The 24,505-nt window shown below is 41.2% G+C and overlaps 2 protein-coding genes across 9 annotated transcripts in view; one reads left to right on the plus strand and one right to left on the minus strand.

The window, feature by feature from the left end:
• The window catches only part of LOC140917649 (TLR adapter interacting with SLC15A4 on the lysosome), a 36,637-nt gene extending 15,330 nt beyond the window's left edge, over positions 1–21,307 (minus strand). Inside the window, exons 1-3 of one of the 7 annotated variants that reach the window (XM_073360924.2) lie at positions 20,571–21,307; positions 19,131–19,173; positions 8,006–9,690 (exon numbers count right to left, since the gene is read on the minus strand). In XM_073360924.2, coding sequence (XP_073217025.2) covers positions 8,714–9,643 — 930 coding nt within the window. In that variant the 5' untranslated portion in view covers positions 9,644–9,690; positions 19,131–19,173; positions 20,571–21,307 and the 3' untranslated portion in view covers positions 8,006–8,713. Of the gene's footprint in view, positions 1–8,005; positions 9,691–11,590; positions 11,750–19,014; positions 19,174–20,558 lie in introns of those variants that run through there. The other 6 variants (XM_073360922.2, XM_073360920.2, XR_013636275.1 and 3 more) reach the window with 6 other exon arrangements.
• On the plus strand, positions 21,039–24,289 carry LOC140917650 (SH3 domain-binding glutamic acid-rich-like protein 3). 2 transcript variants are annotated; one of them, XM_073360926.2, is made up of 3 exons: positions 21,039–21,525; positions 22,460–22,627; positions 23,745–24,289. In XM_073360926.2, the coding sequence occupies exons 1-3, from the start codon at positions 21,478–21,480 to the stop codon at positions 23,844–23,846; spliced, it is 318 nt and encodes a 105-aa protein (XP_073217027.1). In that variant the 5' UTR covers positions 21,039–21,477; the 3' UTR covers positions 23,847–24,289. The 2 variants fall into 2 exon arrangements, with proteins under 2 accessions (XP_073217027.1, XP_073217028.1); XM_073360927.2 differs by lacking the exon at positions 21,039–21,525 and adding an exon at positions 21,538–22,073.
• The last annotated feature ends 216 nt before the right edge of the window (positions 24,290–24,505 follow it).

Genomic DNA, 24,505 nt, shown 5'->3' on the forward strand with positions numbered 1-24,505 from the left:
CTCGTATTAAATGAGGATATTGATATAATAGGCATCACAGAAACTTCGTGGAATGCGGATAATCAATGGGACGCAGTAATACCAGGGAACAAACTATATCGAAAGGACAGAACAGGTCGTGCTGGTGGCAGAGTGGCACTATACGTGAAAGAAAACGTAGAATCAAATGAAGTAAAAACCTTAAATGAACCAAACTGTATCATAGAATCTCTACGAATAGTAATTCCATGCTCTAAGAATAAGAATATAGCAGTAGGGACCTGACCAGGATGGTGATAGTGACTGTGAAATGCTCAGGGAGATTAGAGAGGCTATAAAAATAAAAAACTCAATAATAATGGGGGATTTCAACTGGTGGTACATGTCACCTCAGGACGGGATGCAGAAATAAAGTTTCTTGACACCTTAAATGACTGCTTCTTGGAGCAGCTAGTTCTGGAATCCACAAGAGGAGTGGCAATTCTTGATTTAGTCCTAAGTGCAGGACAGGATCTGGTCCAAGAGGTGAATACAGCTGGACCGCTTGGTAATAGTGACCAGAATATAATTACATTTAACATCCCTGTGGCAGGGAAAACACCACAGCAGCCCAACACAGTAGCATTTAATTTCAGAAAGGGGGATTACACAAAAATGAGGAAGTTAGTTAAACAGAAATTAAAAAGTACAGTGCCAAAAGTGAAATCCTTGCAAGCTGCATGGAAACTTTTTAAAGATACCATAGTAGAGGCTCTACTTAAATGTATACCCCAAATTCAAAAAAATAGTAAGAACACCAAAAAAGTGCCACCGTGGCTAAACAACAAAGTAAAGGAAGCAGTGAGAGACAAAAAGGCATCCATTAAAAAAGTGGAAATTAAATCCTATTGAGGAAAATAGAAAGGAGCATAAACTCTGGCAAATAAAGGCAAATTATAAAAATATAATTAGGAAGGCCAAAAAAATATTTGAAGAACAATTAGCCAAAGACTCAAAAAGTAATAGCAAATTTTTTTTTAAGTATCAGAAGCAGGAAGCCTGCTAAACAACCACTGGGACCACTGGACAATCGAGATGCTAACGGAGCACTCAAGAATGATAAGGCCATTGCGGAGAAACTAAATGAATTCTTGCATCTGTCTTCATGGCTGAGGATGTGAGGGAAATTCCCAAACCTGAGTATTCTTTTTAGGTGACAATCTGAGCAACTGTCATTGATTGAGGTTCGGTTTTGGAACAAATTGATAAACTAAACAGTAATAGGTCACCAGGACCAGATGGAATTCACCCAAGAGTTCTGAAGGAACTCAAATGTGAAATTGCCGAACTACTAACTGTAGTTTGTAACCTATCATTTAAATCAGGTTCTGTACCAAATGACTGGAGGATAGCTAATGTGATGCCAATGTTTAAAAAGGGCTCCGGAGATGATCCCAGGAATTACAGGCCCGTAAGCCTGACTTCAGTACCAGGCAAACTGGTTGAAACTATAGTAAAGCACAAAATTGTCAGACACACAGATGAACGTAATTTGCTGGGGAAGAGTCAACACGGTATTTGTAAAGGGAAATCATGCCTCACCAATCTACTAGAATTCTTTGAGGGGGTCAAAAAGCATGTGGACAAGGGGATATAGTGTACTTAGATTTTCAGAAAGCCTTTGACAAGGTCCCTCACCAAAGGCTCTTTCACAAAGTAAGCTGTCATGGGATAAGAGGGAAGGTCCTCTCATGGACTGGTAACTCGTTAAAAGATAGGAAACAAAGGGTAGGAATAAATGGTCAGTTTTCAGAATGGAGAGCGGTAAATAGCGATGTCCCCCGGGGGGGGTCTGTACTGGGACCAGTCCTATGCAATATATTTATAAAAGATCTGAAAAAAGGGGTAAACACTGAGGTGAAAAAATGTGCAGATGATACAAAACTACTCAAGATAATTAAGTCCCAGGCAGACTGTGAAGAGTTACAAAAGCAACTCACAAAACTGAGTGATTGGGCAACAAAATAACAGATGAAATTCAATGTTGATAAATGCAAAGTAATGCACATTGGAAAACATAATCCCAACTATACATATAAAATGATTGGGTCTAAATTAGCTGTTACCACTCAAGAAAGAGATCTTGGAGTCATGGTGATAGTTCTCTGAAAATATCCACTCAATGTGCAGCAGCAGTCAAAAAAGCAAACAATGCTGGGAATCATTAAGAAAGGGATAGATAACTAGACATAAAATATCATGTTGCCTCTATATAAATCCAAGGTATGCCCACATCTTGAACACTGCTTGGAGATGTGGTCGCCCCATCTCAAAAAAGATATATTGGAATTGGAAAAGGTTCAGAAGAGAGCAACAAAAATGATTAGGGGCATGGAACGTCTTCCATATGAGGAGCGATTAATAAGACTGGGATTTTTCAGCTTGGAAAAGACATGACTAAGGGGAAATATGATAGAGGTCTATAAAATCATGACTGGTGCGGAAAAAGTAAATAAGGAAGTGTTATTTTCTCCTTCTCATAACATAAGAACTAGGGGGTCACCAAATGAAATTAATAGGCAGGTTTAAAACATAGAAAAGGAAGTAGTTTTTCACACAACGCACAGTCAACCTGTGGAACTCCTTGCCAGAGGATGTGGTGAAGGCCAAGACTATAGCAGGGTTCAAAAGAAATAGGTAAGTTAATGGAGGATAGGTCCATCAATGGCTATTAGCCAAGATGGGCAGAGAGGGTGTCCCTAGCCTGTTTGCCAGAAGCTGGGAATGGGTGACAGGGAATGGATCACTTGATGATTACCTGTTCTGTTCATTCCCTCTGGGGCACCTGGCATTGGCCGCTGTTGGAAGACAGGATATTCGGCTAGAAGGACCTTTGGTCTGACCCAGTATGCCCATTCTTATAGGGATATCTTCATTTCCCCAAATTGATTTTTCTGTGCAAGAGACTGGTTAACTTCCCTTTCAGGAAATAAGAAAACAGAACCCAGCAGCAACTGTGTAAAGATCAGATGCTTTTTTTCAGTTATAAATAGAAAAGAGGTAGGTGGGACATTTGAAAAAAGCAGTACTAATACACAAGGAATTGTTTACTAGGGAAAGCTGCTAAGTTAATATTTTCCTCGCTTAATCATGCAGTTTTTACAGATAAGTTTTTCATCATCATATCAAATTTAATGGGGTATTTCTTAAAAGAGGATACTGTCATACCATTTAGCAATAAGGCCATTATTTAGTTTCATAATAAGGCAACAAATTGCTCAATGTGATTGGCTAAGAGAAGTCTCAAGCCATTCATATCATATTTTAAGTGAGAGCTCAGATCTACTTCAACCTATAAATGTTTGAGTCATATTTTCAAAAACAGCCTCTACAATGGCACCAGCTGTTTTGTGCCTGCAATTTTAAGTGCAATCACTTACAAGCACAAATAATAAAATGCAGATACCTGAATTGATCAGACTGTCAGGCATCTAGGTTCTATTACTTCTCCAGGAAGTCCACTACAGAATGTGACGGGGAAAGGCCAGTTGGCTATAGAAAAGTAGTGGGAGATAGATATATTAGCTCCAGGCTAAACAAATCCCTGGTACCAGGTTAAGTGAAATGGCAGCTGCTCCGGATCAGTTAAGACACCTGGGGCCAATTAAGAACTTTCCAGAAGGCAGGGAGAATGCTGGGTTGATTGGGACACCTGAAGCCAATCAGGGGCTGGCTGAAACTAGTTAAAAGCCTCCCAGTCACTCAGGTGAGTGTGCATGTCAGGAATTGTGGAAGGAAGTTGTGCTGTTGGAGAGGCTGAGTAGTACACACTCATATGAGTACATATGAGGTAAGGGTGAAGTGGAGCTTTAGGAAGCGAGGGCTGCTGTGGGGGAAGTAGTCCAGGGAATTGTACATGTCATGTTTCTAAAAGGTCAGCTACCATAGCTGATACTATCCCTGGGCTGGAGCCTGGAGTAGAGAGTGGGCCTGGGCTCCCCCCCGCACCTTTGCCCCCTGATTAATCACTGAGACTGGGAGACAACAGAGACTGTGCAAGGAAGGATAACTTCTCACCTCCCTTGCTGGCTTATGAGGAAAATGGCTCAGTAGACTGTGACCCTTGTCTCTAGAGAGAAGGATTATGTGGAGGGTCACAGTGGGCCTCTGAGGTGAGCAAAATCCGCCAGGAAATGTGGGACTCACAGAGGCAAGGACAGAGCTTTGTCACAAGAATTTAGTATTGCTACTAATCATATGTGGAAGGTGCTCAGATACTGCAGTGATGGGTGACTGTATAAAACAGATCAGTAGATTATTTTTTACATTCATAAAATTGTGGGGGCAATTCATTAGGCTTGGATGAACACTTGTGAAAAGTTGCCCCTAAGCTATAGAACTTCATTTTTAAAAAAATGAAGTGAGTATAATTAAGAAATTTAAAAAAGAGAACCCCTAAATTGAATAAACTGAGTGATAGAAAGATTAATGGGCCAAATCCTCAGCTGATGTAAAATAGCATAGCTCCTTTGACTTTAGTCCAATGACTTGGGCATTATCATCTCACCCACAAATTTTAACATCTTCAGAGAAAAAGTGTTCCAAAACATCATCAGATGTAAAATGAAACCAAAAAAGAGTAGCAAAATAAAACCAGTTCAGCAATATAAAAATCCATAAAAACAGCCATTTTAGAAAAGAGTTCACTCTTCAAATGGCCAGGCTAAACTACACATAATGTTAATCTGGCCTTTCTCCTAAGATTCTCAAACACGAGACCTCCAAACAGAGCATGGAGGAAATTGCAACCCTAATTGTTTTGAATAATCTCACCATACACATAGTTAACAATTTAATAATATGTCTGTTATATTTTTAAACGCCTACCTCTTTCGTTTCACCTGGTCAAACAGTAGTTCCTAAACACATAATTGAGTGAACTGTAGCTTTTTTTTTTCTTCACAAATCCTTTATGAATCAATTCCATAACATGGGAATCTATTAAATTAACAAATAATAGCTCTGAAGTATCTGCACAGTTCCTGATGTACTCAGTGTTTGAGGTTTGAAATTTGATTTCAAAGTGAGTAGTCTGAATATACATATTGGATGTCAAATACATGTATTTGCAACTGAATATGAGCATTAGACATCAAATACATGCATTCAGCTGAATCATCCAGACTAGTTTTAATGACTTGAAGAGACTCAGTGAAATGAAATCTTTATAAATACATCAGAGGGGCCGGGAGAGAGGACTTCTTTAAATTAATGGCCAGCGCTGGCATATGAACAAATTGATATAAAATGGCCATCAATAAGTTTAGGCTTGAAGTTAGATGAAGGTTTCTAACCATCAGGGGAGTGAAGTTCTGGAACAGCCTTCCACGGGGAGTAGTGGGGGCAAAAAACCCTCACTTGTTTCAAGACTGAGCTTGATAAAGTTTATGGAATGAATGGTATGATATGATTGCCTACAATGGCATATGTCCCATCCGTGACTGCGATTAGCAAATATGTCTGACAGCCAGAGATGGGGCACTAGAGGGCTCTGAGTTACTACAGAAAATTCTTCTTAGGTCTCTGGCTGGTGGGTCTGGCCCACATACTCAGAGTCTAACTGATCACCATGTTTGGGGTCAGGAAGGAATTTCCCCACAGGTCAGGCTGGCAGAGACTGGGGATTTTCACCTTTCTCTGCAGCATGGGACACAGGTCACTTGCTGGTTTGAACTAGGGTAAATGGTGGAGTCTCTTTAACTTGAAGTCTTTAAATCAGGGTGGGCAACCTTTTTAGCCTGAGGTCCACATCGGGGTTGCGAAACGATATGGAGGGCTGGTTTGGGAAGCCTGGCCCCGCCCTCTATCACTTGGGGATTTTTAGCCCCTTTTTAAAGCCTTTTAAAAAATTGGCTATTTTCAAAACAAGAAGCTCATTTTGGAATGAAAAGTCAAAATGCTTCAGTCCAGAAATGCCAAAATGAAATGGTTAGACTGTTTTTAAAAAATCATTTTTTCAGCCAAAGCTGTTTGCTGAATATAATATGAACTTGCAAATAATTTTGGTGCCCCCAAAACTGCACTTTTTCGCCCAGTTAATTCCATCTCTAGTACCATCATGCTGTGCCATGAACCAGTTTTGAAAAGATACTTAAGATATGGCTCTCATTTTGCTCCACTGAAACTGAAATACACTGTTTCTGCAAGTTACCCGATTTCTACAGGTCAAGGGATTGACAATCTCAAATTATACCCCAGTCCTGAAGCCTTAACTAATGTGAATAGTACCAATGAAGATAACTCACTTGAGTAAGTGACCCTTTATGAATTCAAGTGTGTCTCATCTGATAATTGTTCTTTAAATCCTGTTGATATTTTTATTGTGACTTGCAACAAAATCATGAATGACTTATTAAAAATAAATAAAGATGCTAAGTAAGAAACACTTTACTATTTGCAAAGTACCAATCAGATGAAGAGGATCTTGATTTATAAACACAAAGATATTAGCATTTGACATATCATTACTTAAACGTCACAAGATCCTTCACATTCCCTTTGAGGGTTGACAGATTTAGAATCTGTGTGCTACACAGTTTAGCAGATGTTTCAGAAGAAAAAAATACTTTGTTTTACATCAACTATTACACATTAAATTTCACTGAGAAGCACTAATTTATAAAACAGCGTCCTATACCTAGGTGTTGCTTGACATCAGTAACTCTGGATAAAATGGTTTAACTACCAGTACAGCATGCATTCTGAAAGTTTATCATTAGCCTAAAGGTTAAATAAAAAGCCACATTTTCTGCTAGCATTTACACTGGTAAATCCACTGAGTTCAGGATTGAAGGCACAGAACTGCAGGTGCCTCAAAATACCTCATTGGTTTTGGTGTGTCAGAGCAGTAGCTTACCCACTGAGAGAAAACTTGCTTGTACAATTGAGATATCAAACTTCAGTTCATTCATCACAGTATAATATCAACATAGTGATAATTTACAACAAAAGACCTTTGCAGCAGGAAAGGATGGCTGCAGGCGAAGTAAACAAATTTTCCTAATGAAATATGCATGTAACATTTAGGGCAAGGGTTCTCAAACTGGGGGTTGGGACCCCTCAGGGGGTCACGAGTTCATTACATGGGCGGTCACGAGCTGTCAGCCTCCACTCCAAACCCTGCTTTGCCTCCAGTATTTATAATGGTGTTAAATATATAAAAAGTGTTTTTAATTTATAAGGGGGGGGTCGCACTTAGAGGCTTGCTGTGTGAAAGTGATCATCAGTACAAAACTCTGAGAACCACTGATTTAGGGTAATAGGAACAAAACTTGCAATATCTTTGCCTTTCAGTAACCTTGCAACACACACTTAACTTGCTGAGGTCATAAGGGTGTATTTTTCAGAAAAAGACAACAAGGAGTCCTATTTTTATAATGCAAATGGTAGGCAGAAGTAATTATTTGATATATTCTGGGAATCTGAGTGGATTTTGTTGTATAATATATGGAAACTTCTATTTAAGTAAATGACATTTTAAATGAATAGAAATGACACCTTTACAGTAACTGAAATACTTTTAACATTTTATAAACTTGATCTGTTAAATTTTTAGAAGCTGATGTATCTGTAGTTTTCCATCGTAATATACCTTACCTGTATAATACAAAACATGTATTATTAACCTCATATAAATGCACATAGCATCTTTCTATAGAGCAGCGGTGTCCAATAGAAATTCAATGCTAGCCACACTGCTAGCCACACTTGTGGTTTTGAATTTTTCTTATTAGCCACATTATAAAAAAGCCACATGCATTAGCCACAATTCAATAGCCTATTAGCCACATGTGGATAGTGGCGAAAGTACTGGACACCGCTGCTATAGAGTGTGCTCATTGGGTTTCCTTTCTGATAAACATTTTTATATACATTTGATATATGTAAAATGCTATGCAGAATAAACCAAATTGTTAAACAGGATTTTCAAAAGAGAAGCCCATTTTCTCAGACATAATGGGTGAAATCTGCAATAGCAACCTCTAAATTTAAATGCACAAAATTATGGGTTGAAATTTATGGCATGATCCAAAGACCACTGAAATCAGTGTGAGTCTAACCATCGATTTCATTGGGTTCTCGATTAATTTCTTAGAGGACTATCTTACCTACATTAATGCATGTGACTAACTTTGACTGAATAAGTACTAGTCCTATGTATAATTACTCACATACTAGGTGTTGGCAGGGATGGACTCTTATAAGAAGCTGGTCTTAAACCACTTTGAAAATCTGGCTCAATAGGATTTTGTAAAAAATTTCATTTGGATTACATTCAACACCACAAAGGCACATGATCGTTATCTTAGTCCGGTAACAAGCAATGAAGTTGCACCACAGACAAAGTGTGGTTTAAATGTCAAAATTTATTTTAAGAAGTCAGTAGTGTCTAATTTTGGTACATTTCACAAACTAATCCTGAAAGAGAAGAGACGGCAGCTGAAGACTAGGCTGTAACTCAGGGATCCTCAAACTAAGGGTCAGGACCCCTCAGGTAGTCGCGAGATTATTACATGGGGGGTTGCGAGCTGTGAGCCTCCACTTCAAACCCTGCTTTGTCTCCAGCATTTATAATGGTGTTAAATATAAATTAAACACTTCTTTAATATAAGGGGTTCGTACTCAGACGCTTGCTGTGTGAATGGGGTCACCAGTACAAAAGTTTGAGAACCACTGCTGTAACCAAACAGTTCAGTCATGATGTAAACTGTATCCGGGAGCTCTTTCTCTTGCTTAGTGAGTTTGAGAACTGTAAATTTGGAGTGCTAAATTCAGAGCTGTTTCCACTGGCAGCATTGTGGAAACTAAACAAAGCTAGAGACTGTAAGAGCACTTCTCTAGCTTTAGATTTTTCTATAGTCTGTTCTTGGGAGATCTGAAGGTTTATCTGATTTAGGTTATTCATGATCAAACTGGAAGTCAGAAGGTTTGTTACAGAACCACACCTGGTCAGGTTCTCTTCAAAAAACTGTTTATAGAGCTCTTGCACCTTTGTATCCATGTAATTGTTCAGCACGGAATTCGAAAGAGGCTGCTTGTGGAGTGTCATACTTCTTTCTCCACCTTCATCACCATTCAAGGACTTTGTAGCTGTTTTTTCAAGAGGCTCATTTTGAGGGGAATGACCCAATAGAATATCTCCTGACAGTAAAACAGGGCCATCAACAAGTTCATCACTTATGTGGTCCATAATGCAACCTGAATCCTGCATATAGCCTCCTACATGGTCTCCTCCAATATGTAAGTCAGGATAGTTTTGATAAATACTGTGGCATGACCAAGATCTATACAAATCCAGCTGGATTTCATGATTTTGTTCTCTTCCTGGTATATGTAAAGCTGCAGATATGGTTCCTTTAACATGAGCACTATGTTCTTTTGCAGGTAGCTCTTCTTTAGATGTCCACTGAAGATCTTTATTGTTTTCAATTTTGCTACCTTTTGCAATGATCTCATTCTGCTTCTCAGATTCTGAAGCAAAATCTTTAATTGCTGGTGTATCTATAAGGTGATCTTTCCAGGGTTCCCTTTCATCTTTTCTGTTTATGTGACATTTGTGGGATTTATCTATGTTCTGTTTTCTTTCTTTGTATATGATTCCAGTTAGGATGCCTTCTGCCAACATGTTGATCAGTGCTAGAGGCTCACTAACCAGCAGAGTTCACTATATTCCTGCAAATACAAAGAAGCCATGTACAGTAATGCAAAATAAGCGTAACAGTAAGGGCTATTTTATCCTTAATTGATAAAGTTTTTTAAAAATGTATGCTTCATGAAGACTGCAATGTGTGGGGTTTTTTAGTTTAACAAACAGTAACTTAATTGTTTTCACCAATTTCATTTTTATAGCCAGATAAAGTAAAGCCATCATGTCAACAAAAATTATTCTGAAAAAGAAAAGAGTTAGGCCAATAATTTGATCCTTCATTTTTCATATCAGGTCAGTCTTAGACCCTTCTTCTGAACTGTGACAACTGTGCTACATTCTGCACGACTTCTTCTCAGTAAGATTTAATCAATGAAGTCTTTTTCATTTGGTGACGACTGCCAGATCCTCAGCTGGCGTAAAATCAACATAGTTCTACTGAAAGCAAGAGCACAACTGACTTCACCAGCTGAAGTTCTGACTGATGATCAATCCTCTACACCCTTTTTTCAGTAAACTAAGGGGCTAATCATGCCAGGTGTTGAGCTCCCCTGTGAGATACTGAGTGGCCGCAACTTCCACTGCCTTCAGTGTGAGCTGAAGATGTTCATCACTTCCCAAGAATGCTCAGCACCTTGCTGGACTGAGCCCTAATTGCAGGAATATCTTGCTTATTTACATTAAAATATTGGGTATATCGCTGAACTACTAGCTAAAATTTAAGCAGATATGGTAATGAGCTCTTGTATTACTAAGGGTCCACAATTTTACTAAATTCACTGCATTCATTCACTAGTACATTATGAAACATTATTATGAATAATTAAAAACTAAAGTACACATCTCAAAATAGCTAGCTACTATATTTTGTGATTCCTTAGCTTCGCCTTTTAATTGTATTTGCTCACACAAGACTTGATCCAGCACCCTTTGGAGTCGGTGGTAAAACTCCAATTGACTTAGATAGAGCAAGCCTTTAGGGCTCAATCCATCTCCTATTGAAATGAATAAGATTCTTTCCTTTGACTTCAGTGGGAGTTGGCTCTGACCCACACTCACTGAGGACCACATTGTGGCTGACCCTTACGTGGGAGAATGAAGCAGGAGAACACCAAAAGTCTCCTCTTCACTTTGAATGCCTGTGGAATGTCCCAGCACAAGGGGACTGCTCCCTTTGTGCATCTCTGGAGCACTCAGGATATGTCTTCACAGCCTCACAGACCAGAGTTGACAGACTTGGGCTAGCAGGGCTCACATCAGCGCTTTAAAAACATTTAAATCAGGGGATAGCTGTTTAATATAAAGCGACACTTCTGTAGAGCAGGTGTGATACCAGAACCAACCTTAAAATAACTCTTTCCAAAGCAGAATTGATTTTAAGTACTCCACATATTAATATGCGCACTCTAATTCAGATGTCATAAGACTGACAACAGTGCTCAGAAAAAGTACAGTACACAGATCCTTCAGCAGTTAAAATAATTTAACCATTTTACTTTATTTTATATATCTCTCACACATGCAAAGATGCAGGCTAAAAAATTTTTAAATGCCTAAGTGTCATTTTCAAAAGAGACACAGGCACTTATGAGCCTACATCTCATTGAAAGTCAGTGGAACTTAGGCAACTACGTGCCTGACTCACTTTTGAAAATGGGTGTTAAGCCCAAATGTGCAAAGGTATTTAGGTGCCTAACTCCAATTGATTTCAATAGGCATTAGGCACCTAAACAGTTTTGAGGATCCAACCTTAGTTACTTATGAAAAGTTTGCCTCTAATGCTTGGTAGCTGAGCAAAATGTCAAAAATATGGGAACCTTAGCAAGCATACTTTAAAAAATACATATACTTTTTAAGTTATTTTAAGTGACTCTAAATTTCTTAACAAAAAATAAGCTGAGACAAACTAAAGAAAACCACACTTACCCTTTCAGAATCAGTATAAGATGTGGATAGTCACATAACCTAACATTCCATTACAACAACTGCAGCAACCTCAGAATAAATTCTCTTTATTCACTGCAGACAGTGTAAGCAATAATTGGAGCACACACAATTTTGTTCCTCTTTTTGCACAACTTTTAAAACAGAAGTGCTGTCACCAGTGGAAAACTGTGTGGTCTGTAAACAAGTAGTGACACCAAATCCAAAAGAGGATGTAAAAAATGTGTCTGGATGGGACTGATTCTGGTGTAATGCTCACAACCAGCATGACTGCTTTTTAATTTTGCAATATGTCAACTAAAATAACTAAAAGAAAAGGAGTACTTGTGGCACCTTAGAGACTAACAAATGTATTTGAGCATAAGCTTTCGTGAGCTACAGCTCACTTCATCGGATGCATTCAGTGGAAAATACAGTGGGAAGATTTATATACATACAGAACATGAAACAATGGGTGTTACCATAGACACTGTAACCAGAGTGATCACTTAAGGTGTGCTATTACCAGCAGGAGAGCGGGGTGGGGGGGTCGGGGTGGGACCTTTTGTAGTGATAATCAAGGTGGGCCATTTCCAGCAGTTGACAAGAATGTCTGAGGAACATTGGGGGGTGGGGAAATAAACATGGGGTAATAGTTTTACTTTGTGTAATGACCCATCCACTCCCAGTCTTTATTCAAGTCTAAGTTAATTGTATCCAGTTTGCAAATTAATTCCAATTCAGCAGTCTCTTGAACTGTAGCTCACGAAAGCTTATGCTCAAATAAATTTGTTAGTCTCTAAGGTGCCACAAGTACTCCTTTCCTTTTTGCAAATACAGACTAACACGGCTGCTACTCTGAAACCTAAAATAACTAAGATTACTATAAGATTACTAAAAGATTAGTGTATCTAGTAGATTTCCATTGGATACCTTTGGGTATGCTCGTAGTACATTTGAAAATGCAAGGACGCAATCAAGGCTTCTATTGTTCATTTCCATCTACAAAAATCTGAATTTAGTTATTAAATTAGATGTCTCTGATTTGCAGAGGCAAATGTTTGTAGGTACAAGTTTTTTCATTTGCAGTGCATAAGTGAGGGTAAAAATATAAAGATTGTTTTTTAAAATGTAATGCTCAAATCAGAGCCTGTAGATCATGCTCCTATGTCCCTCCTTGTAGCCAGAGTGCACACAGCTGGCAGTTTGCAGTGTCCTAGTCCTAGCAACTGTAAACTGGGACCACTGACTACCTCAGCTGTGACATGATTTGGGATCGTCGCAATAATGAAACAACCCATGGTTACACTTCTCCAGACCCTAAAGGCCAACCATGGCTGACTGGAAGCCAAGGCACTGTGGATAACATACAATCTTGGAAAAAAATCAGTGACAAGCTTTCAAAACTCATATTGGTTTTCTTACGTTTTCTTTGTCAGGAAAAAGGCTAGAAACTTATTTTGTTTTTAAATGAAAACTAACTCTCACTTTCTCATTTCTCTTTCCTCCAAGCCAGGAGGGAAGCAGTAATTGTGAGCTTCATGGGTTAGCAAAGGCAGCTCAAATTAGAGGCTGAATTTCAAAACTAGCCTCCAAATTTGCAGACTAATTCTGCACTCCCGATGAATTGCAGTGACATATTATAGCATTTAGACATCTAAATATCTGATTTTTTTACTGCAACCATGTCTGTAGGCAAGGGCTGGCCTGTCTCCCAAGATTTGTGAGTGATGGGTCGTCCTTCAGGATAGGTTGTAGATCCTTGATGATGCATTGGAGACGTTTTAGTTGGGGGCTGAAGATGATGGTTAGTAGCTTTCTGTTATTATCTTTGTTGGGCCTGTCCTGTAGTAGGTGACTTCTGGGTACTCCCCTGGCTCTGTCAATTTGTTTCTTCACTTCAGCAGGTGGGTATTGTAGTTGTAAAATGCTTGATAGAGATCTTGCAAGTGTTTGTCTCCCAATGGGACTATTCGTTGAGAACTTTACTCGCATTCCATTTTAGTACTGTAATCAGAATCTGGCCCACAGTAAAAACTCCCAGATACCTCAGTGAGATATCTGCCCCTCAGAAGCCTACAGGATTATGTTGTAATATATTATACATAGACAAGGCAATCAGTATTGTTTTCTACCATTTTATATTGCTTACGCAGTTAATTTTTTCAGTGGATAAAATGAAAACATAAAATCCAGGAATTAATTTACAATTCTCCATTAGGTTTCATTCAGCAGGGGCAGAGATTATAATTTGCTGTATGAAACTGAATAGCCAAGTTAAATTGATAACTTCAAATTTTCTTGGAAATGAGGTTCCTATTGTGGAAAATAGAAGGCTTATTCTTCCTATAGCATTTCCATTTGTAACTGGATTACTTGACATATGAAGCTAATTCAGTTTCAGACAAGTGCCCTATCACTGAATGGACTGTAGTATGTTAAAGTACACACAAAGATTCATTTGGCATAATCAGGATAGCAAACTCTCTAAAACTAAAATGTAAAACTTATGGGTGGCTCAGCTCCTCAGTTTTTTCCATTGACATACATTACAGGGAGTCTCCAGATACAGGAAAATGAGACCGCAAATTGGGAAATGTCTATCCTTCACTAACTTAGTTACTTCTTTTTTTCTTTAAATTAAAGGGCTGTTTTACAAGAACACAGTGGTACTTTCTTTAGTTGCAGAACTAAGATTATATTGTGAGATCTGTTTAATCAGGCAAAAAAACTAACAAAACCTAAACCTTCCAATGAAATAGTACGGAACAAAATATAAAGTGCCACTAGTCCCAAGTCATAGAACAAACAAGCTCATGAACGGCGGAAGACAAATGTAGTTTTGGTTTTCAAATCAGTCAGTGACCAACTGATATGACTGACAAGTCATGTGGATTTCCAAGTGGGAAAGCAGTTTGTTAACATTGTACAATGCTCTCAAGCACTAGTTAATAGATACACAGGCACTGAAAGAGTTTTTGGTTGGTTCCCTTATCAAGTTTCCTTCTCTTTGGTGGATAATAAGAATTTAATTGTCTTGCGAGTACTGGAATAAAGCTCTTAACCATATGCTGATGGAGGGAAAATGTACAAATGAAACACACAAATGTGTAATACATTAGACATCCTGAATGTGGTACCCTCTTTTTACATTTCAATAACCACAACCAATTTATTGATTCCTCAGTAGTAAAGTATTACAGACAATGTATCCTAACTATGAATTAAAATAAACTAGAAGCAGGGTCCTATATAACTTTTGCCTTCCTTGTTTTTCCAATCTAATCTTGTTAGAATGACTGCTGTCCCCTCTTCAGCAAAGACACCATCCTTTATGTAAACTCTTCTACAAAAGGACCTTGTCTTTTTGTGTATTTGATAAAGCAACTAGCACACTTTGAGGTGATACAAAATAATAATGCGCTTGTATGCAAACATTTATTTGAATGAAACTAGAGACAGCTAAACCAAACGCATTCCAGCTCTCCTCTTGTGCAAAGTGAAGTTGGTTATGTGAGAAACTGGACTATGCTGTAGATTTTTAACACAGATGGGATTATGCATTACAAATATTCAAATCCAAATTAATCCAGGCTCCAAAAATCAGTGCATGTAAACTATATGGCAACTACAATATCTCATAGGCCCTTATCCTGAAAAAGTGCTTTGGGAGGAAATGATCTTCAAAGCAGCACTGCTAAGGTAAAGAATTCTCAGCTCCAACATATGTTCCAGAATCCCAGCATCCTTGTATCTGTCCACTATCAGCTACTGTTGGATATAGGGTGAGAAACAGACACAGTCCAGTTTTGGCTATGTGAATCTGCATTTGCATGACCCAAATCAACCATGTTCCCTTGTCAGTGACTTGTCCATTTCCTCTTTCTAAATTCCTCTGAAGAGTTTCACTACCTATGTCATGTGCACTGCTTGAACAAGGATTTGAAGGCGCTCTGTGTAGATCCTCCACTGCTTTGCCCCAACTATCAGAAATGCATACTTTCTGCTGTATTATGTATTCTTAACTTGCTGCTCACAAACCGGGTAGAATTAGTGGGGGAAGCAAAAGTGGATGGGAATCTGGGAGGCAGTGACCATGAGTTGGTTGAGTTCAGGATCCTGACGCAGGGAAGAAAGGTAAGCAGCAGGATACGGACCCTGGACTTCAGGAAAGCAGATTTCGACTCCCTCAGGGAACGGATGGCCAGGATCCCCTGGGGGACTAACTTGAAGGGGAAAGGAGTCCAGGAGAGCTGGCTGTATTTCAAGAAATCCCTGTTGAGGTTACAGGGACAAACCATCCCAATGAGTCGAAAGAATAGTAAATATGGCAGGCGACCAGCTTGGCTTAATGGTGAAATCCTAGCGGATCTTAAACATAAAAAAGAAGCTTACAAGAAGTGGAAGGTTGGACATATGACCAGGGAAGAGTATAAAAATATTGCTCGGGCATGTAGGAATGAAATCAGGAGGGCCAAATCGCACCTGGAGCTGCAGCTAGCGAGAGATGTCAAGAGTAACAAGAAGGGTTTTTTCAGGTATGTTGGCAACAAGAAGAAAGCCAAGGAAAGTGTGGGCCCCTTACTGAATGAGGGAGGCAACCTAGTGACAGAGGATGTGGAAAAAGCTAATGTACTCAATGCTTTTTTTGCCTCTGTTTTCACTAACAAGGTCAGCTCCCAGACTGCTGCGCTGGGCATCACAAAATGGGGAAGAGATGGCCAGCCCTCTGTGGAGATAGAGGTGATTAGGGACTATTTAGAAAAGCTGGACGTGCACAAGTCCATGGGGCCGGACGAGTTGCATCCGAGAGTGCTGAAGGAATTGGCGGCTGTGATTGCAGAGCCATTGGCCATTATCTTTGAAAACTCGTGGCGAACCGGGGAAGTCCCGGATGACTGGAAAAAGGCTAATGTAGTGCCAATCTTTAAAAAAGGGAAGAAGGAGGATCCTGGGAACTACAGGCCAGTCAGCCTCACCTCAGTCCCTGGAAAAATCATGGAGCAGGTCTTCAAAGAATCAATCCTGAAGCACTTGCATGAGAGGAAAGTGATCAGGAACAGCCAGCATGGATTCACCAAGGGAAGGTCATGCCTGACTAATCTAATCGCCTTTTATGATGAGATTACTGGTCCTGTGGATGAAGGGAAAGCAGTGGATGTATTGTTTCTTGACTTTAGCAAAGCTTTTGACACGGTCTCCCACAGTATTCTTGTCAGCAAGTTAAGGAAGTATGGGCTGGATGAATGCACTATAAGGTGGGTAGAAAGCTGGCTAGATTGTCGGGCTCAACGGGTAGTGATCAATGGCTCCATGTCTAGTTGGCAGCCGGTACCAAGAGGAGTGCCCCAAGGGTCGGTTCTGGGGCCGGTTTTGTTCAATATCTTCATAAATGATCTGGAGGATGGTGTGGATTGCACTCTCAGCAAATTTGCGGATGATACTAAACTGGGAGGAGTGGTAGATACGCTGGAGGGGAGGGATAGGATACAGAAGGACCTAGACAAATTGGAGGATTGGGCCAAAAGAAATCTGATGAGGTTCAATAAGGATAAGTGCAGGGTCCTGCACTTAGGTCGGAAGAACCCAATGCACAGCTACAGACTAGGGACGGAATGGCTAGGCAGCAGTTCTGCGGAAAAGGACCTGGGGTGACAGTGGACGAGAAGCTGGATATGAGTCAGCAGTGTGCCCTTGTTGCCAAGAAGGCCAATGGCATTTTGGGATGTATAAGTAGGGGCATAGCGAGCAGATCGAGGGACGTGATCGTTCCCCTCTATTCGACATTGGTGAGGCCTCATCTGGAGTACTGTGTCCAGTTTTGGGCCCCACACTACAAGAAGGATGTGGATAAATTGGAGAGGGTCCAGCGAAGGGCAACAAAAATGATTAGGGGTCTGGAACACATGACTTATGAGGAGAGGCTGAGGGAGCTGGGATTGTTTAGCCTGCAGAAGAGAAGAATGAGGGGGGATTTGATAGCTGCTTTCAACTACCTGAAAGGGGGTTCCAAAGAGGATGGCTCTAGACTGTTCTCAATGGTAGCAGATGACAGAACGAGGAGTAATGGTCTCAAGTTGCAATGGGGAAGGTTTAGATTGAATATTAGGAAAAACTTTTTCACTAAGAGGGTGGTGAAACACTGGAATGCGTTACCTAGGGAGGTGGTAGAATCTCCTTCCTTAGAGGTTTTTAAGGTCAGGCTTGACAATGCCCTGGCTGGGATGATTTAACTGGGAATTGGTCCTGCTTCGAGCAGGGGGTTGGACTAGATGACCTTCAGGGGTCCCTTCCAACCCTGATATTCTATGATTCTATGTATTCCCTTATACATCCATACTGTGTTCTAAGTGAATGTAAGAAACACATTTAATACAGAGCTGAGTCCAACTGAACTCATAAAAATAATTAATATTTAAAGGTTATTTGAAGTAACTATTTCCACTATATCATCATGAGTGAAATTCTCTTTCTACACAACAGATTCAGTGCTGATAACAAATAAGCATTTCTCCATCTTCATTAACACGTCTCAACCCTGACCTGGAGGAATCAACTTTGAGAGCAGACGGGGTAGTTCAAACTCCATACAACTCACTCCAGGGCTCCTCTACTGAGGCTACTAAATTAGTGTTAATTGCAGTACTGTTTATGAATTAGAGCCATGCAATACAGGGATAACACACAGACAACCAGATTTGGTAAAATAATAATTTGGAGGATAACAACAATTAAACGTTGTATTAAAGTGTGCCAAGGAGTCAGCAGCACACAGAGGGAGGAAGAAGGTATTTCCACCGTAATGTGTCAGCCTCGACCAAAGACCCAATATTTAAACTAACAAAATGTGGTAAAGGAGACATCAAAGATAGCTGAGAAGGTGAATGCAGGTTACAAGTGGAAGTGTAAACAGTGACAAAGTCACATAAATGTGTTAGTGCAGGTCTTTGAATGACAAGTCTAAAACATTAAACAGAATTTATAAGGAAAGAGATATATGAAGATATCTGACTATAGAAACTCGGGTAAGAAAAATGCAAACAGAATGAAGCCTTCCTTCTAGTCCCATGCTAAAATGATGAACAGGTAAAAACAGGCATATCTTATGATCTTCCTCTGTTGCGACTCATTCTCCCATATCTCTGTCTTCAGCCATTGTTTATTGTCATCTCCTGCAGTATTATGACTTTTTCAGATTGTAAGCTACGTGAGGCAGAGATCTCTCATTTTTATTTACTTGTAAAGTGCCATGCACACCTATGGTGCTTCATTAAAAATAAATTATAATTAGTAGCAGCTCAGGGTGAGATTTAACATAATCTTTTCCAAAAAAACCAAAATATATCCCATATTTCATCTAAGACTATACCTTTTATACACAAATATGAAATAGAAATTGATTACACTGATTGATTTTTCAAACTTACCTGGTGTAGGTCTATCTGCCTCTTTCACCCACTGCACCAACATTGCATTTTTTGCAACCCTAATCTCTTTCAACTCCTCTAATACCTCTCGGTTCCTGAAGCAACTGCCAGCTCACCTCCCATGTGTTCCAATTTCTCAGTGAGGCCTCTTCTGTTTATCTGTTTATTGTGAAAGTATATACGTTATTAACAAACACACATATTTCCATAAAAATCACTAAAAGCAGGATCCCTCCCCCACTGAAACAGGATTGAGCCCTAAATCATACCAGGCTTGTGGCTTGATATGCCCCTGCATGAATGGCAGAAAGGTGCAAGAAGCCTTCCATCTTTCTTTGTCAGGCTGCAACACTCAGAATCTTTGTGTTTATTATGGGCCCCCAAAAGGGAGTTCCCCTGCATAGTCTTGGGTCCAGGAGGTGTTAGGGGGAAGAATGGTGTGTCACTTTCACAAAATAAATCTATGCAGATGCCCCCTCCTGTTCCCCTAGTGTAAACATAACTACATGTTCCTTGTGAGATTTTTAGTTGTGCTACAGCATCATGTCTCTTTCGCACCACCTACTGACTGTATTGTTTCAGCTCCTACCATTGTTCATTACCTTTGGGGCCTAGTTGCATTTTTCATAGACAAAAATGACAAATTTCTTTAGTGCTTACTCTCATACTTCTTCAAAACCCACTTGTCTCTTCCCTTTTTACAAGTTGTGGCAAATCAAAGATATAGCAGGCACAAATAAATTTGGATTTATACAGCAGTAACATTAGGAATTCTAATAGCCTTTTTCCATTTGGGATCTCAAAGCACATTAACAAATTAAGCTTCGCCATACTCCTTGTGAGGCAGGTACTGTTACTCCATTTCAGAGATGGGGAAAAAGTCTCACAAATTGCCCAAAGTCAGACATGAAGCAATTGCAGCCACTGACATTTCATCAGCAGATATTTTGCTCTGAAGTCCACAGCACACAGCTGGGAAAGGAACCCAGATCTCTTTATCACCTAACCTCTTTTGCTGGCCTGACATTCCCATATGTCTTTAAAAAAAACAAAGATACACAAATAGGGCTGTTGGGGACACTGGGCATGACCACTAGGTAATTCGAGGGGACGGAAGACCACGAGTGTCGATGAAGCCCCCTCGCACTAGGCCCAAGTGTCCTTGCCCCCCCGCCTGGAGGCACTCACAGCAGTTATGCTGAGGCTCTGCAACAATATGTTGCAGAGTCAGACTGCCTGAAACTAAACAAGGCCAAACAGGGCAGATATGGAAGAACAATGCTGAATAAAGCAGCTTTATGTATGGTTTAACAGATGGTACTGAGAACAAGGGAACTAGCTGGTAACTGGATTGGCTGGCTATATGGATACTTAGGGCAGCTTGCTATTGGATAAGTATGCTGAAGAAAGGATGTATAAAAGCCTGCGTAACTTCCTGCTCTGTGTGCAGGATTTGAGATTCTATTCTCCCTGTATCTTGTTTGCAGCTGCAAATAAAACTTTTCTGCTTCTCCACCCCGTTGTGATCATTGGGTCACACATACCGGGCAACGAACCTTGCTGTTGTTCGCCTCTGGCCCTGGGTGCCGGCAACAGGGCCTCACAAATCACCAGGCTGGCTTTGCTGGGACGCTGAGAGTCTGTGGGATGTCACAGATCTTCAGGCTCAATGCTGAATCTGTGAAATGTGGGCCAAGGCAGGGGCTGCTGACATCTGAGCCCCAAGAGGAGCCCCATTCCGGCTTAGTAGCCCTGTGTATTGTAGGGTCACATCTGGGGCTGCCCTCTTCTTGCTTGGGAATGGGGACATGAGCAGTAGGGGGGCTGAGGGGATTCAGCTCTTCCCTGGGGCCCTGGTGTGCATGGCAGGTCTTGGGGGAGGAGGCGCCACACCTGCTGGTGGGGCAGGGGGTCCCACAAATGACAGGGCTGGAAATGGGGGCAGCCCTCGCCTTCCTTGGCACTCCCAAGTCACAGGGGCAGGAGCCCCACAGCCATGGAGGCGTGGCTGGGTCGGGCAGGGAAGGCAGCTGGCGGGGAGCCCAGAAGACACCGGGCAGGGCGGGAGGCCGCCTGCTCGGGGTTGGGCCTCCCAAACCAGGGCGCTGCAAGGAGGAGGGGGTGAGCAGCCGCCCGCTTTGGCCTTGCGGGAGACGCGGCGCGGGCGGGCGGTACAGTAGCAGCTGCTCCCCCGTTCGGCCCCAGCCAGGCTCGGCAAACCAGAGCGCTCCCCGGCGCGCGCGCACCGCAATCCGACCACCAGCCCGCAGACCGGAGCAGCAGGCCAGGAGCTGAGGGGCAGGGCTGACTTTCACTGACAGCCCGGATCGGCCAATCAGAAGCAAGAAACGAGCCTGGCCCTTCCGCGCCGGCAGCCGTTCGTTGCCTTAGCAACCGCGTGTGGCGCGCGGCCTGTGAGGGAGGAGGGGCCGGGCGGGGACGGAGTGGCTTGGCCCGCTCACCATGGGCACCGTTAGGGTCTATTACACCAGCGTCACCGGATCCAGGCAGGTGAGCGGGGCAACCTCCCCCCGCTCTTTCGCCAGCACCTAGGGGCCCAGCGCCTCCCCCTCAGGGCTGCACCCCCCCCCGCCGCCAGCCCCTCAGGGGTGCACCCCCCCTCCCACCAGCACCCGAGGCCCAGCGCCGCCCCCACAGCTCTGCACACAGGGCCCAGCGCCACCCCCTTGGGGCTGCGCCCCTCCCCACCAGCGCCACCCCCTCAGGGCTGCACCCCTCCACCAACACCCTGGGGCCCAGCACCTCCCCTACGGGACTGCACCCCCAGTACCAAGAGCCTCTTGGGGGACCTGAGTTCCACCCACAGTGGGCTGCACCTCCACCACCAAGAAAGGCCCCAGTTCCACACATGGGAGGCTGCACCTCCACCCACCTAGCAGCACCAAGAGGGACTTCGCCATCCACGCACCAGAAGCAAGAGGGGCCCTCTCAACTTCATAGTCACTGCTAGCATCAAGCATGACTCCAGTACCCACATAGGGCAGCACCACCCTAACCTCCCACCCACCTTGAACATGACTTTCCCGCACCCCCACATGGTGAGCAGTGAAATAGGGTCCTCCCACCTACAAAGGCTGCACCCCACCACCCACCCACCATGAAGAGATGGGATCTCTGATCCCCATAAGGTTCTTAAATGATCCTTGAAACCTGAAAATATTCAACTAATTTTGTTAAAAATATTTGGAAACAAATCTTTCACAGGCTGAGAGTATGTGTGCCAAGTTCCAGTCTGAACAAAACAACTTAAAAGGGAAAATCTGAGCAATATATACTGCACATGAGCTTTCCTAACTTGTTTTTGATTAGCTATTTAGATAGAATGATATTTCAGTGTGAGGGAATTATTTTAAAAAAAATTAAAACAAGTGGGGCTGTTAACAGGAATAAAAGCCTGTTTTTAACATTTGTCTTTTTTATCTAGGTGAAGCAGAAACAGGCAGAAGTTACTCGCATTTTGGACATTAACAAAACAAAGTACGAGTTAATAGATGTATCCCTCAGTGAACAACTGCTTCAAGAGATGAGGGCGAAGGCTGGTAATCCTAATGCAATACCTCCTCAGATATTCAATGGTGATGACTACTGTGGAGTAAGAAAAAAAATCTAGATTTTGTTTTTAAACAATAAGGTGTACAATAAGTATGTCTGTAGAGAATTTTACATGCCTTGAATGAATTTTGCATGCTAATTCACTTCAGCTATCAGATAAACACAATAACAGTATTTTAAAAAAGACGAAACATTCTAACCATGCATTTTAGGGACTGGAAACTACCTCCTCCAGCCTGCACAGCGAAGGGCATCACAGATACTACTGAGAGCACCTTGTTCACAAGGAGTTCTGCTGGAGTTGCTAGCCATGTCATTTTTCAGCAAACCAAATCCCTTAAACCATGGTGCATGCCTCAGAATATTAATTGGGCTTTTTTCTGGCTAATTACATCACATACAAGGTTGCTTGTGCTAGCTTTGAGTCTGGTCTACAGTGCGATTAGGCACCAGTGTAGCTGCACTGATGCAAACCACTAGTGTAGATGATTTCTGCAGATACATTTTACCCAGTTTCAAGACAGGGTAAGTTTCCGCAGTGCAAATCTCACTAGAGGTTGGTATCAGTGAATCTATAGCAATGACTAAATTCCAGTGTAGACAAGGCCTTAGTGGCTGTCTGCATGCTTTTTCCTTCTTGTACAGAGACAAAATTTAGCCACAGAGGCTGAGTTTTACCCTTATTTAGGTGGGTGAAACTCCAACTGTTCATTGGGAGTTACACAACTGTAACAGAGGAAAGACTTCATACTGCTGTATGAAAGATGCTATACAAAACAAATTGTAATGTTTTTTATGCAGTAGGCTTTTAACATGGATATGGCACTGTTAGTAATCAGTCCAAAAGTTCCATTTAGTTCAAGTTATCTTGTAATTTGTTGGGAGTAAGGAGATGGCCAGCATTTACTGACCATGGATTTGACATTAGGTAGTTGTGTGTGCAATAAATGCAGATGGTCACACTTTCTGAAATCTTCATATCATCAGAGTTATGAATTGGAATATGTTGGAATGATGTTTGTGCAAGACAAAAACAATCTTGCCAGAGGTTAGTGTACGCAGGTGTTACTGCTGAGAAAGCACACAGACATATTGGGTTTTACAAAAACAGAATTGGGATTTAATGCCATTAGCACATGGATTTGCATTTCTTTTAGGACTTTGAGATGTTATATGAAGCAACTGAAAATGAAGAAGTTTGGAAGTTTCTGAAGATGGCATCAATAGACAAGCCTGCAAGAGAGGAAATTACTGTCTAAAGGGTGTATCCAGATCTGAACTCCAATAATTCTTCAGGAACCAAATATATTTATTTCTTAATTGTTTTGTTAATTATTCAGGGTAAATAAATCTTATGTATTTTTGTGTTTTAATATTACAGTATAGCAGATTCAGGTCTTCTTTGATAGACTACACACTGTACCATTCAAAAGCAGTTTTTCAACCAACCAAACTAGAAGATAGATGTCCTAAAGGCCTTCTAACCCTCTTCTGTTCTGAAAGCCAACTTACTGTTTTCCATGTTTCTCAGCGGTCTTTTATTAAACAAAGTAATTCATACATATTTTTGTATCATCTTTGGCATGAGGTGATTTTTCTCTAATACAGTATATCTAGAAATATTATATTGTTATATTCATTGAGCAGTTTTATTTATGTGGGACCTTCAATAAAAGGCAATGAGTATAGTAATTAATAATCATTTTTGGTTTAACTGTGATTATTTTCTGTTGGTAGTACTACCTCATATCATCTTTCTTCCACCATGGGATAGTACTGCATCCTACTCTTACGACACATGAATTACTTTCATATTCTGTATATTCTCTTTCTTGGAAAACAGTCTCACTAATTGAAACTGTTCCATTGTGGATAGATGAGTGATTGGGGCAGGGGTATGGAGCTAGGGCCTCTTACC

This window comes from Lepidochelys kempii, chromosome 9 (assembly GCF_965140285.1).
Source record: "Lepidochelys kempii isolate rLepKem1 chromosome 9, rLepKem1.hap1, whole genome shotgun sequence".
Classification (NCBI taxonomy): domain Eukaryota; kingdom Metazoa; phylum Chordata; order Testudines; family Cheloniidae; genus Lepidochelys; species Lepidochelys kempii.

Coding starts and splice junctions, on each gene's coding strand:
- LOC140917650 (XM_073360926.2), top strand. CDS start 21,478: ATGGGCACCGTTAGGGTCTATTACACCAGCGTCACCGGATCCAGGCAG. Junction 21,526..22,459: donor GCGTCACCGGATCCAGGCAG/GTGAGCGGGGCA, acceptor TTTTTTATCTAG/GTGAAGCAGAAACAGGCAGA. Junction 22,628..23,744: donor ATGGTGATGACTACTGTGGA/GTAAGAAAAAAA, acceptor CATTTCTTTTAG/GACTTTGAGATGTTATATGA.